The sequence below is a fragment of the Panicum virgatum genome, chromosome 5K, assembly GCF_016808335.1.
Source record: "Panicum virgatum strain AP13 chromosome 5K, P.virgatum_v5, whole genome shotgun sequence".
Classification (NCBI taxonomy): domain Eukaryota; kingdom Viridiplantae; phylum Streptophyta; class Magnoliopsida; order Poales; family Poaceae; genus Panicum; species Panicum virgatum.
In genome coordinates, this window is record NC_053140.1 from 49,994,305 (window position 1) to 50,009,005 (window position 14,701).

Here is a 14,701-nt window from a genome sequence, read left to right on the forward strand (position 1 = left end):
TAATCGAAACTCAACAAATCCAAACTTGAATCGAGAATCAAGTATAACTAGTATGCAATTTGAGTATGAGATTTTCCAATATTTCTCAAATTTCGTATTCATTTCTGTGTATTGCTTAGTGTGCATTTTAGTTCATGTCTCATACACAAGGTAGATTTCCTTGACATCGAGAACTGCTTTGTACATTCAATTTTTGTCCATGGTTTGATTTTTACAGATTACATGTATAGATTTAGTGGTAAAGAGGTTAGCAAACTGCTCTACAGAAGCCAGTACGAGTGGGCAAAATATGTGGACTTAAAATTTTAATTATTTTTAAATCCGTCTAACAACAAACGCTTTCTCCATATCTCAGTTACCAATGGAGGCGAAGGTTCAAATGACCACGATGGCCTGCTAACTCAGTCGGTAATGTAACATTACGACATCTCCAATAAGCGAAAAGCATATTATGCATTCAATATTTTTCAAGATATTTTGCCATATGTACAATGAAGATAATTGTTCTTAAGAAATGCAGAAATTCAGATGGTACTTCGACATAATTGAATGATTTTTTTCTTAGAAAGTTTCTCTTCTAAAAAGTGGTGTTCATGAGCAGGCTGAATTAGATTTTTCACCATAAATTATGTTAAGTGATGGTTTAATATGCTTGCAAAAATGTCCGCTGTAGATAGAAAACTAGAGCCAGTTATCATTTTTCTTAGTTTCCCCTTCCAGCATGTAGGCTGAGAGCCACTAGCAGTTTTTCTTCAATGTGATTAGCCAAATGAATTTGGGCATCATGATTATCTTTAACATGTCAAGTGTGTTTTGGTCATAAAATTTTGTTTTGGCGATTCTATTGGTTACCAGATAAACTTATGATTTGATAATGAACATGAAGTTTGCAGAAAATGGGAAGAAAAAGAGGTCACGGCCTACGGTCTACGCGCCGCTACACATGCGTTTTCAACGTAAGCCTGACCAGGACCTCCACTACGCATCGCATCAGGTTATCATGAGCTTGCTTGTTATATGTCAGTAGTTCTTAGATCCTGTGATTGCTGCTGCTCTAAGTTTGAGTCTCTAATTCTCCAATATCTTTGATCATTTGGCAGCAACGAACACTGCCTTGGTGCCCAGCTGTCGGTGTTTTACCGTCGGGTTCTCCGAGGGGTATCCCGAGGAGAGTGATTATGAGTAGGGACTTGCCGAGATCAGAACACGATGGTGCAAGAAACATAAGAATTTAGACAGGTTCAGGCCGCCGGAGCGTAATACCCTACGTCGTGTGTGGTGGTTTGTATTTACTTAGGTGTTGTTCGATGTGTCTCGTCCCTTTTGAGGGAGTCCCTGATCGCCCTTATATAATCTGGGGGAACAGGGTTACATGAAAAGTCCTAGTCGAGTTCTGTTAGGATCCTAGTCCGAGGGGTTTGGCTGGTTTCCGAGTACGTCGACTAGTTCTACTCCAATTCAGGTAGATACAAAAAAGGTAGGGCATATCCATGTGCTACTCCCTACTCTAGAATATTCCGTGCCCGTGGGCAGTCTCACTGTCCCGGGTCTGACAGGGTGTAACTATTCGCGATGAATCTAATGACGATAATTAATTCATGATTTGCTACAGTGATGCTACGGTAACCATACTCTAACCGTGCGTTAAATGCCTTATTAGATTGGTCTCGTGAATTTACCAGGAGTCCTGAAGGTGGTTTTGTAATTAGACTTTATTTAATACTCTAAATTGGTGGTCAAAGGTGCAAAAAGTTTTCGCGAAATTTTTTCACCCCAAACCAAACAAGGCACATAATTCTTCTTTATGTTGAAAAGTTTATAATGCCAATGATCGTGCCATGGAGGTGGAGGATAGAGTAGATTTAGAGGGGGGAGGGGCGGTGCCATGGAGAAGTTGGGTGGGAGGGCCGGGGGAAGAAACGGAGGAGGAAGAAGAGGTGATTGTTTATTAAGATGAGTCGCGCCACGCCACACGGCGCGACTCCTTGAAGAGTCGCGCCCTGCCGGATGGCACGACTCTTTTAAGAGTCACGCCAAAGCATGTGGCGCGACTCAGCCTTACCAGATCAGCTGAGTTGCCAGCGTGGCAGGTTGGTCACGCCAAAGCATGTGGCGCGACCCTTCAGTGAGTCGCGCCACAAGTTTTGGCGTGACCAAAAGGACTAGTTCTTGGAAATTTAGATCCATGTAGGTTATTATTAAAATTTTAGATTAAAAAGAATTAAAATTTAAAAAAAATCCACGGAGAGGGCCGCCCAGCCGGAAAACCTTAGAATAATTCACAGCCCTTTGTCGGTGGACGACTCCAGCACTGACCTCGCCGGGCACACTACACACATTACATACTCCCTCTGTTTTAAATTATAAGTCATTCCAAGAATTTTGGAGAGTCAAAATTTTTCAAATTTGATTAAATTTATATGATAAGATAATAATATTTATGATATCAATTAAGTATTATTAGATTTTTTATTGGCTATATTTTCATAGTGCACCTATTTGATGTCATAAATCTTTATATTTCTCTTTATAATTTTGGTCAAATTTTGAGATGATTTGACTCTCCAAGATTCTTAGAATGACTTATAATTTGGAACGGAGATATACTATATACAGGCATATGTTTTGCATGCACATGATGCAAAGCGTACTTACGGCCGGGTATACCTAGAGGTGGTAATGGGACATGGCCCTAGTGGTCTCTTCACAGCCCAACAAGACCCTTAAATTATTTAGTTCAAAATTGTATAAAATTAGAGTCCAGTCCTTAGATTTTCTAGTTCAAAATCTTGGACCCTTTACCACCTCTAGGTATATCAGGCGGCCGAGAATCAAAATCAGCTGGCAGATCCCACCAGGACAAGCGAACGAACCACCGCCGCCGATCGCCGGGACCGGAAGTAGCATCATTTTCTGTCGCTGTTGCATTGGGCACGGACACCGTTTCCCAATCCGGCCGTGCGTCTCGACACTGTGCCGCTGGTGCATGCGCGTTCGGTGCCGACCAACCCCCCGGCGGCCCCGCCCGGCACGTCACGTCGGCTTCGGACGACGCCGATCGAGTATTCGAGGGAACGGTCGCGCCGCGCGGACCGGCCTTTCGCTGGAGAGATCAAGAGCGCGATAAGGCTGGGCGGCTGGGTGGTGGGCAGGGCAACAGACTGACCGATCGCCCGTCTCCCTCTTCCTGCGCGCCGGGCGGCGACCGGTCGATCGAGCTGGAAAGCCAGCGCTGGCTGGGGCTTGTGTGGCTGGCTCGTGGGACCGGGGGAGGTATACCAGCTACGCCAGCGCCCAGCTCAGCCCAGCCACCAGCCCAGCCGAATCAGCGCATCCGAACAGGGCGAATGGCACACACGCTGTGCCGTCCCAATAATTGTGCTGGTGCAGGTGCGGCTGGTGGAAACGGTAGGCTTGCCCGCAGCGCGCTTGTGGCATTAGCTTGTGGGGTCTTTATATTATATAGAAATTAGACCCTCGAAAAAGTTGTGGGAGAGCTAGGCGCAGCCCGTGTATTATATGGCACTATGCTCATGTGCTGGTTCAGCAAAGGAGATCGCCGTATCTTCCTGCCTGGGAGCACATATATTACTGTAGCACACTGTAGTATTTTTTGTTTGTTTGTGATAAATATTGTTCTACCATGACCTAACTAGGCTCAAAAGATTCGTCTCGCAATGTACATCAAAACTATGCAATTAGTTTTTTTATTTAACTACATTTAGTACTCCATGCATGAGTTATTTACTATATTTAATATTTCGATGTGATAGGAGATGTGATGGATGTGATGGAAAGTTTAGAAATTTGGTGGGAACTAAACACACCCCCTGCTCCGCGAACGCTCTGGCGGACTGGCGTTCTTGGCTGCTCCAGAACGCCCGATTCGAGCTCTCTCGGATGGTGGTGCGGCCTGCGGGCCCTGTTGGATTAGCGCGCTACTCGTTTTACCAAAAAAAATCTTGCATGTATGGAGTACTAAACGAAGTTTATCCGTAAAATTTTTTTTACGGATGAACATAACTTTTCGCGATGAATTTAATGACAGTAATTAATCGATAATTGGCTATAGTAATGCTACAGTAACTAACCTCGGATCGTGCGGTTAAAAATCTCATTAAAAAATCTCATTAAATTCGTCTCGCGAGATAGCACAAAATTATAGAATTAGTTTTAAAAATTGACTTTATTTAATACCTGTTATTATTGGTCAAAATTTGTGCTACTCCCTGGCTAGCACAGGCAAACCAAACGGGGCCGCGGATGCCGAGCACCCTAGCAGGCTAGCGCACGCACAGCAGGTGAAAAGAGAAAGATTCGACCACTGCTGGCTAGCGCAAGTGGTGGAGGGTCCAGCGCAGTACTGTATACCGCGTGCCGTAGCTGGAGCGCAAACCTGCTTCTTCTGATCGACACCCTCTCGTCAGTTGGGGTGGGGGGGGGGGCATGTCAGAGGAATGCCAATTTCTCGTTCGCATTTCTGAGAGAAGCACAAATTCATGAACATTTCTGGCATAAAGCAGTTTACATAATGGTAAAAAATGGGACAGCACCATATTTTGGTACGTCAAAATTGATAAGCTCAAATGTAAGAGCATCTCCAAGAGTTTGGCAAATTCAGTTGCCATTTTTGATTTTTGGCAAAAATATTAAAAATACTCCTCCAACAGTTTGTCAAAAGACTTGGCAATTTTTGGCAACTTGGAAAAAACCAGCCTCCAGCGCGTAAATATAAGCGCGCGGCGCGCGGTTGGCATCGTGGTTTCTAGTCAGGTGGGAGGGTGAAAAAAGAAATAAATAACAGAGAAGGGTTCCTGATTTAAGTTTTCAAGAGGTAGAAGAGCATAAATATAATTTTGTTTCTCTCTCAGGGTTCCTGATGTAAGTTAGATCTGGATTTGGCAAGTGAATTATGCCAAACTGTTGGAGATAAGTTTTTTTTTTACTTGGCATATCTTTTTAAAAATTGGCAAAACACAAAATATGACAAGTAAAATATGGCAAACTCTTGGAGATGCTATAATCATCCAACATTTTTTAGCGGCTGCGTAAACGAGTCAATCCTTCAAGCAACAAAACAAACCCGTTGCACACGTGCGCCTTAGCAGGGCGATATGTTGCAGTGGTCTAAGTGTGCAGTTGGAACAATTGAGAATCTGACAACCACCTCAGCAAGACTGGGGAGCAAAGCGAAGGAATAATGACAACTCATGCAACAACAAACCCCCACCCCCAACACGTTAAGCACGCTAGTGGCACCATCATCCTGTAATCCCCATAGGGAACAAAAACTGAAGAGAAGCAAAAACTCCTCGTTGGCACAACTATGTATTTGGTTCACTTTATCCTAGAACTATTCTCCACCCTGGCAAAAAAAAAAAAGCAACCGCATTTCTGATGATCTTCAATATGGAGTGCTTGACATCTGAGAAGAAAAAGGCAGCAGTCAGACGACCACAGTTCTATCTGGTACCGATATTAAGTACAGTTACATGAAAATACCACCATGACAGATTGACTGAAAAAGTTTTTTTTTGCTTTGGGAACCTGCAAACATACTCAAATAACTTTATGCTAAGCAACATTAGCATATGTTGTACTTCTAAAGTGGGCACAGTTTATGCGTGCCACTGAATTACAGATAAACAGAGATATTCCACATGTAAAGGACGTATTAATGAGCACAGATAAGTATCAGATGGCAATGTACCTTACTATGGCTTTGGCTCACTGATGAATGTGCCCGCACTCTTGAACCAGCGTATGAGGTCGCGGTGCTCCTTTACATAAAGCCAAGCTTGTAGAAAAGGGAAGAGCTTCTCATTTATCCCACGGGCTTCAATGTAATGATGGAGTGCATCACGAACCTTCTCATCCAACTCTCTGTCCATTTCAAAAAAGTACAAAGTATTCCTTAAATCCTTCGTTGGCAGCCATGTATTTGTGTACTATTGAACAAACTTAGCACCACTACAAGAGCCAGATTTAGCAATCAAAAGTTAGATGGACGGCGTAAAGAAGAATTACACTGGAGTACTGGACCATCAATATTACATGTGACTTTTATGTGTTGCGCATTTCATACATGGTGCTAAGGAGGCACATGCATTTATCTGCTCCAAATCTTTATGGCATCAGTAACTTCACCAATTGGCCCATCAACAAACATTTCTGCCAACTAATCAGAGCAGTCACAACCACAAGACTCTTGTTTGTGGCAACTAAATATGCATTGCATAAATTGCTATTTTAGGAAAAAGGATTCATTTTATTTAAATACTCCAGAAATGCTGGAGTCTGGAGAGTGCCTTGCTACTGATGTGACTAGTGATTGGAAAATGTAATTGGCGACGAAAGAAAAATCAGATCCAGGGCATGCTAGTACGCCTTCAATTCTTCTATATTCAAAAGGGCCAAAATGAATTTACTCAGGGAAGAATATGTAGGTACTGCAGCCCAAATATATCTTTTCACCACCTTTAGGATATGAGTTACTCTTAGAGGTTATGTTAGGATCCTTCTATAAGTTCCAAATGTTCTATCTGAATTGTCAACTAATACCAGTTACAATGGGGGAATTCAGGATATGATACACAAATCCAACTGCAATTCAGAATTTGTGATAGAATGTCTCATTCACATGCAGGCCCTGAACCCCACATGTCATTGAGCCATAAAATCATAAAATTTTGAATTGCCAGTGAACAGTGCCATTTTATAAATCTTTCTCAAAATCCGTTGTTGTAGAAGTAACTAGGCAAATATGCCCGTGTGTTGCTACGGACAAAGTTGGTATAAGTAACAGGTTGTCCGTGCGTTAATTTGTAGGGATCTACGTAATCGAGTCGTGGATGGAGAGCTAGTCCAACTCATATATGGGATGGACTAAGGTCCACCTGTCAATGACACAAGCGGACCAAACCAAAAATTTAGGTTGAAACATTATGTGCTTTAGAAATAGGTATATACTAGAAAGGCTGGCGCGGCACGCCGCGCCATAACCTGTAGCCCAGTAATTGGTACGAAGGCTGGGAATGTTTTTCGCGAAATTTTAGGCTATGGATTAATTTATAGAAACTTTAGTGTATTATTACTTAGTTAGAATGTAGGGGCCGCGGGTTGATCGTCATGATTTTGGGAGCCTTTTTTGCAAAGTCTATGGAGCATGGATTAATTGCTGTAAAAAATGCATGGATCGTGGGTTGGTTGTCATAAAGTTACCTGAGAGGTAGTTGGATCGAGAGAGTTCTCGTAAAGTTGCTGAAGAGGTGGCTTGAATAAATGGTATTTATGAATTAACTGAGTGTGGGCTGGACTATATATTAATTTTGATAAAGTTCAAGGAGTTTTTTATAAAATTAAGTGTAGGCTGAAATTAACTGAGTGTGGGCTGGACTATATAAATGAGTTGAGTATAATTGACAATAAATTTACTATGTTTTTTTCCAAAGGTAGGGATTATCTGGTATATTCTATTATAAGCAGTGTTATAGCCCATTATGCAGTGTGTAAATGTGTGAGGCGATTTAACCCGTCAACGATATACATTAAGCGGGTTGGTTCTGTAGAAGTCTTGGTGTGTTTTCTGTGGATTTGTTGTTCGTGGAGTGTAAATTGATTTCACCAAAGCTCATAGGGTTTTATGTGGAGCGACGTAGATAGAGTGCAAGTTGATTTTATCAGATTTCAGAGGTTTTTTTTTTAAACTGTAGTAGGCCAAACATATAATTGGTTCCGTGGGCCCCACATATGGTGGGACCCACTTTTGGGTCTCGTGAGTCCACAGTGGGGCCCACTTGTGGGTCCTGTGGGTGCACAGTGGGGCCCCCTTGTGGGACCCACATTGTTGGGTCCTACGGGCCCACGGTGGGGCCCATAACCCACTTGTGGGTCCCGTGAGTCTACAGTGGGGCCCACTTGTGGGTCCACAGTGGGGCCTATTTGTGGGACCCACATTGTTGGGTCCTACGGGCCCACGGTGGGGCCCATAACCCACTTGTGGGTCCCGTGAGTCCACAGTGGGGCCCACTTGTGGGACCCACATTGTTTGAGCCTACGGGGCCCACGGTGGGGCCCATAACCCACTTGTGGGTCCGATGAGTCTACAGTGGGGCCCACTTGTGGGTCACGTGGGTCCACAGTGGGGCCCACTTGTGGGACCCACATTGTTGGGTCCTACGGGGCCCACGGTGGGGCCCATATGTGGGACCCATATGTTGGATCAATCTGAGCCATTCACGCGCGATCCGACGACCGAAATATTTCAGCCTATGTGGCGCAATGTGGGGGCAGAAATCCCCCCTTTTTTAAAAAAACTGTAGTAGGCCAAACATATAATTGGTTCCGTGGGCCCCACATATGGTGGGACCCACTTTTGGGTCTCGTGAGTCCACAGTGGGGCCCATTTGTGGGACCCACATTGTTGGGTCCTACGGGGCCCACGGTGGGGCCATAACCCACTTGTGGGTCCCGTGAGTCCACAGTGGGGCCCACTTGTGGGACCCACATTGTTTGGTCCTACGGGGCCCACGGTGGGGCCCATAACCCACTTGTGGGTCCCATGAGTCTATAGTGGGGCCCACTTGTGGGTCACGTGGGTCTATAGTGGGGCCCACTTGTGGGTCACGTGGGTCCACAGTGGGGCCCACTTGAGGGACCCACATTGTTGGGTCCTACGGGGCCCACGGTGGGGCCCATATGTGGGACCCATATGTTGGATCAATCTGAGCCATTCACGCGCGATCCGACGGCCGAAATATTTCAGCCTACGTGGCGCAATGTGGGGGCAGAAATCCCCCCCCCTTTTAGGTCTTTTAAAGATTGTTAGAAGCTCAATTCTAACTCTCATTGAGCTGAGAGGATGACAATGAACTTGGGGCGATTTTCTGGGTTTTTCTTCATTCACAAACTCAAAGCCATGCCTTCCAACGGGAGGGGTGGCCACGCTTTTATACAAGGGCTGCAGGGCAGCCAAAACACACACCAAGGACTAGTCTAAGATGCTGTCCTCTAGGTCCTAACTGTTGTCCTCTAGATGCTAAAGCTAGTCTAAGATGCAAATGTGCTGCAGCTGCAGCAACCACCACGCAGCAAGGACCATGCAAGGTCTGAGATGCTGGTCAAAAGAAAAACTGAAACCTGTCCTAGGTGGAGACCCACAAAGACCGAGATGACATAGACTTATTCCTTCATATATAATCAACCAGTGCAAACTGCAATGTCAACATACATTTCACAATATTCTGCACATTGCATAAAGACACTGCACGTGCACTTATAAGCATTACCATTTCCCTTAAGACATCAATAACTTCACCAAGAGCCTCATCAGTCATTGCATTACATTTAGAGCAATAGTAGAAGCAGTGAAACAGCCATTATTATATAAACACAATGTTCTTAGCTATCATATCTAAAATATCTGTAGAGTTGCAACTTGCTGCAGGTACTTCATTTAGCATAAGGATTTATTGCCTTTAGTTTCACCCGACAAGTAAAGTTGCCTACAAACATTTGCGATTGGGAGTTGTCTCAATTCATGGTCTAGCAAGTATTCACTGAAAAGTGGAATTGACAAGAAGCAGAATGAACATACCCATGGTGACCTTAAATCCTTCACACTTAGTGAGAAACAGCCACTAGAGTCATATCATATTTTAAAGTACTGGCAAATTTTAAATGGACCACATTTGGACAGGGGATATGCAATCTTTCTTCCAATCAATTTTGAAACTTAAAAAAGCATCAATACTAAAGCCACTGGCTAGTGGCTACCTGAATTGTCTACTGGAGTATCGATTATGGTCCATCTTAAGATTAAAACTATAATATTCGAGCTCAAGCCTTAGCTAGATATCAGAGAAATTGCTCTTGAGTCAATTCTGATTGCCACAAACAAGCTACAGTGACTAAACATAATTTGTCCTTAGCCCCAACCATTCTGTTATCTAAATTTTCACCGCCTGTATGGCATCATAGTTCACCCCCTCCTAATTAATCCTACTCGAGAAGTAAATTAAATTCCTAAAAAAAAAATCAATGCCCGGACATCTTGTACACTCGTGTATAAAAATTAAAGAAACGTCTAAATTTCTCATGCATTAGGAAGAACAACTCACTGGAAGATGCGCCCCCGGTACTCTGCACCACCCTTCGAAGCCATATTTCCCTCCCACGACTTGGCGTCCTTCGACCTGAGGCAGACCGAATGGATCCCAACGGCGTCCGGGTACAGCCCGCAAAGGAACTGCAGCGACTTGCCTGCCCCGGGATTGGAGATGTCGACGTGGAGTAAGAGCTGGCTGATGGACGCGCTCATACCGCCGTCCCAGCCGGCGGCGTCGGCGTCGGCGTCGGAGTCGGAGTCGGCGTCGGCGTCGGCGTCGGGGGGCAGTATGTTGGCGAGCCTTGCGACGGAGATGGAGATCTCCTCCCCCGCGTCGCCGTACTCGCGGCGAAGCACGGGGCCCGATGCCTGGTCCAGGGAGCCCTTGACGATGGTGAAGGGCTTGGGCGGGCTGGTCTTTGGCGGCGGCGCCATCTTGGAGACCTCGAGGTAGTGCTCCTTGAGCGAGCGGAGGAGGATGGAGTTCACGGCGGAGGAGGAGGCCGCCGCCGTGGCCGCTGCAGTGGAGTAGGGGGACGCCGAGGTGGAGGCCGCCCGGCGGTAGAGGGCGGCCGCGGTGGGGGCGGCGCGGCGGAGCATCTTGGTGAGCAAGGCGGGGAGCAGCGAGGGTTTAGGGGTTGGGGGGAAGGGATGGGGATCAATCACATTAACAGGTTCGTTCTCGTCCGGAGAATGTAATTAAAGTTTGCTAAAAAAATGTAATTAAAGTTGATAATAACATGGTATTAACACCTAAGGTCATTCTCAATAGAAATTTCATAAAGAGTTTCATAATATTAAATATTATAAACTTTGCTGACATGGCAAGAAAAGAGAAAAATAGAATTTCATGGGACGCGAGGATAGTTTCATCATTATAAAATTCATCTGACACAGTTATTTAGTTTCCAGTGTAGGTAACTGTGCTTATGAAACTTCCACTAATACTGGCCTAACCCTGGTGGTAACAGCGGAGATGTTGATAGGGTGTCCGGGTTTCACAATTTTACTAGGGCCTTGTCTAGTTGGCTTCAAAATTTCATAATTTTATAAGATTTTACATCACATCGAATATTTCAACACATGCATGAATTATTAAATATAGTTAAATAAAATAACTAATTACACAGTTTGTCTATAATTTGCGAGACAAAATTTTTGAGCCTAATTAACTTATGACGGAATAATAATTACTAAATACAAACAAAAAAATGCTATAGTACTTTACTTTCAAAAATTTACGCATCTAAACAGAGTCTAGATCGTACTCGTAGGTATGACATGTGAGTCCCATTGCAACGAAATGTGTTTTCCCCTGTATATTTACCTGTATTAAAATTTTCATGTACCCCAGGGTTAACCATTTCGTTTTCCGGTCAAATCCCGGTGTTTACCGGAAACGAAATTTCGTTCCGAAATTTCGGTAAATTTCGGCGAATTTCGGTGAATTTCGGTCGAAATTTATTGAATTTTGAATTTGAAAACGAAATTTTCCGAAAAATACCGAAATTTCGAATCCCGGTAACTAGCGGAAACGGAAAATTTTCCGAAATTTCAGCGAAATTTCGCCGAAATTGTTAACCCTGATGTACCCACGCTCCTAGGACGCGGCGCCGGCGGAGTCGGAGACGCTCCGCTCGAGCTCCGCTGAGCAGCGGCGTTCAGGAGCTTGTCTACGACCTGTGTTTGAGAAACACCAAACCCAAATATATAGATCGGAATTAGGGTGGTTTCGGAAAAATAGCGTGACCAAATAGCGTCTCTTGGGCCGGATTGGAAAAAAAATTCAACAAATAAAATTTAATTAAGTGATAAGAAGAAATAGATTTTATTCGAGTGATGTTTAAAATTCTAATTTTTACTTGATTGAAAGCGTTCGCCCAGTAAAGTGCACGCGTTGTCCAGACAAACAAGACCCTTCCACATCCTTCTAGAGCCACCCAGCAGCCCACGCCGCCGATTGATGATTCTAAAAAAAAAGCATGCCACCGATTTCCTCCGCACGCTGGCTGGCTTGGTGGATTGCTCCCCAAGACAAGCCCCCCAAAGCCGCGGGGTCTTTTTCATTTTTATATTTAAAAATAAAAAAATCAAAAATATATGTCGGTTTGGAAAAATTACGGAAATGGGGATGTCGCCTCGATGGGCGACAGGGACATATATGTAAAGAGCGTAGCTGATAGGGATCTATATGTAAAAAAAATAATTACATAATGGTAGATGGAGCCGGTCGCCCGTTCAAAGGGCGACAGGGTACCGGGTGATGGGGGTGCAGCGTCGTGCTACTGTGACGAGCTGAGACAGGTGTTGTCACATCTGCCGCTCCAATCCATCCATCCATCAGAGGCCGCTGCTGCGTGACCTCGTGATCTTTTTTACTGCGTGGCAGGGGCAGCAGAGCAGACGCCGGGACTTTCCTGTGACCTGTGACCGTTGGAGACGGCTCTGTTTGTTTTTCTCTAGCATAGCATACCACACAATTCTCGAGAAAAGAATCTTATATGTATGGAGCACTAAACGAAGTTTATTTGTAAAACCTTTTCACGGATGGATATAACTTTTCACGACGAATCTAATGATAGTAATTAATCGATGATTGGCTACAGTGATGCTACAGTAACCATCCTCTAATCGTGCGGTCAAAGGCCTCATTAAATTCGTCTCGCGAAGTAGTAAAGAATTGTGGAGTTAATTTTGTAAATTACTTTTATTTAATACCCCTAATTATTGATCAAAATTTTATGCTATTTGTGCTGCTCTCGTCCAAACAGGGCCGAGATGAAGGCGCCTTGCATTACACACATGCTGCGGTAATAATAATAATAGAAAAAAAAACGGGTTGTGGTGAGTGGTGTGGAGCCAGCCTGCCCGTGGACTTTACCTAGGCGTCCGTGAGCGGCAGCTCGGACGGCCGTATGGTCACTGCTGCAGCGTTGCTCCACTAACGTACTGTACTTGTTCCTCTCTTTTGCCAATGTCCCTTTCCCTTCTCCTCCAGCAGAAACGGGGTTAAAAAGCTTCATCGTTGTTGGGCAGCCTTAGCAATAATCAATCTCCGGCTGCAAATCCCCGGTCCTTCCTTGTCTCTACTCCTATAATGTGGGAGTGGTTCGTGCGTCGGCTAAGCCGCGCGGCAGTGCGAGCCGGACGAAGCCGCCGCGGCACGCGAGGCACGAGTGCACGACCCGCAGCCCTCGCCACAGCGCCCCCGCCCACGCACCCAACCGTCTGTCCCAGCACGTCCCTACCTCCACGCTGCCGTCCGCCCGGCCGCCGGCAATCGCATCGGCGTGCGCACCCGTCCGTCACGCCACCCCAAGTCGGCCGTCTCCCCCTGTCGCCGCCTTGCCCCACCTGGTCACGGTGCCTAGTCGCCGCAGGCGCGAAGCCCCGCCGCCACCGATCGACACTCCGCCCGGCTGCTGCCTCCATCGGTCGCGTAGGAACTTCGCGACTCCTACACTGGTGACTGGCGACCACTCTGTGGTGCACCTCCCTTGGATCCAGGTACGCCTCGGCCTCCCCCAGATCCCCCCTCTCCTCTTTCCTTTCCTCCCTTTCCCGGCGAGCGCGGCCGACAACCACTCTAGGGTGCGCCTCCCTCGGATCCCCCTCTTCCTCTTCCCCCTCCCTCTCCTTCCCGGCGAGCGTGGGGCAGCGGCCGGCCTGGCCTCGGGTGGGCGAGCGTGGCCTCGTGCCGGCGGCGGCGATGGGGTTGCGGCGAGCGTGGGCTGGGGCAGGCTGCGGCGAGCGTGGCCGAGAGCGGGCCGGTGGTCGGCCTCGGGCAAGCGTCACGCCGCACCGGCAGCGATGGGGCGCGGCCAGCCCAGCCTCGTGTCGGCGACGGCAAGCAAAGGCCTAGTACACTTTAACTAGCTTCTTTTTTTTTTGAAAGGTTACACTTTAACTAGCTAGGATCTATTTAGTTCACAGAAAATTTTGGGGCAAAAATTTTTAGCAATAGAATTTTGCTATTTAGGTACTCCCAAATAGCAAGATTCCATTGCTAAATTTTTTTACATTATTATTATTATTATTATTATTATTACCGCTCACTGACGCCTAGGTAAAGTCCACGGGCAGGCTGGCTCCACACCACTCACCACAACCCGTTTTTTTCCATTATTATTATTACCGCAGCCTGTGTGTAATGCAAGACACTTTCATCTCGTCTCCACCGGTCACAGGGAAGTCCCAGCGCCTGCTCTGCTGCCCCCTGCCACGCAGTAAAAAAGATCACGAGGCCACGCAGCAGCAGCCTCTGATGGATGGATGGATTGGAGCGGCAGATGTGACAACACCTGTCCCAGCTCGCCAAAGTAGCACGACACTGCACCCCCCATCACCCGTTACCCTGGCGCCCTTTGAACGGGCGACCGGCAGGGGCCGAAACAGGGGGCTGGCCCCTAATGATCCCGTAGCACTATTATAGTACTATTATCAAAAATGAAATTTACGGCAGCCTGCGGCAAGACTGTTGGCCCCTCAATCACTGCTTGGCCCCTCCAATGATCAAATCCTGGCTCCGCCCCTGACGACCGGCTCCACCCGTCAACATGTAATTATTTTTCCTAGGTCCCTGTCACCCACGCTCTT

At 46.1% G+C, this 14,701-nt stretch overlaps 1 protein-coding gene across 3 annotated transcripts; it reads right to left on the reverse strand.

Moving 5' to 3' along the window:
* Positions 1-5,021: 5,021 nt before the first annotated feature.
* LOC120708194 (uncharacterized protein At2g39795, mitochondrial-like) lies at positions 5,022-10,784 on the reverse strand. 3 transcript variants are annotated; one of them, XM_039993321.1, is made up of 3 exons: positions 10,119-10,775; positions 5,711-5,883; positions 5,022-5,365 (listed from the first exon to the last, which is right to left on the reverse strand). In XM_039993321.1, the coding sequence occupies exons 1-2, from the start codon at positions 10,703-10,705 to the stop codon at positions 5,715-5,717; spliced, it is 756 nt and encodes a 251-aa protein (XP_039849255.1). In that variant the 5' UTR covers positions 10,706-10,775; the 3' UTR covers positions 5,022-5,365; positions 5,711-5,714. The 3 variants fall into 3 exon arrangements, with proteins under 3 accessions (XP_039849255.1, XP_039849254.1, XP_039849256.1); XM_039993320.1 differs by having other exon boundaries at positions 5,022-5,425; positions 10,119-10,773; XM_039993322.1 differs by lacking the exons at positions 5,022-5,365; positions 5,711-5,883 and adding an exon at positions 9,250-9,503 and having other exon boundaries at positions 10,119-10,784.
* Positions 10,785-14,701: the final 3,917 nt, after the last annotated feature.

Coding starts and splice junctions, on each gene's coding strand:
- LOC120708194 (XM_039993321.1), bottom strand. CDS start 10,705: ATGCTCCGCCGCGCCGCCCCCACCGCGGCCGCCCTCTACCGCCGGGCG. Junction 5,884..10,118: donor TACCGGGGGCGCATCTTCCA/GTGAGTTGTTCT, acceptor TGAAATGGACAG/AGAGTTGGATGAGAAGGTTC.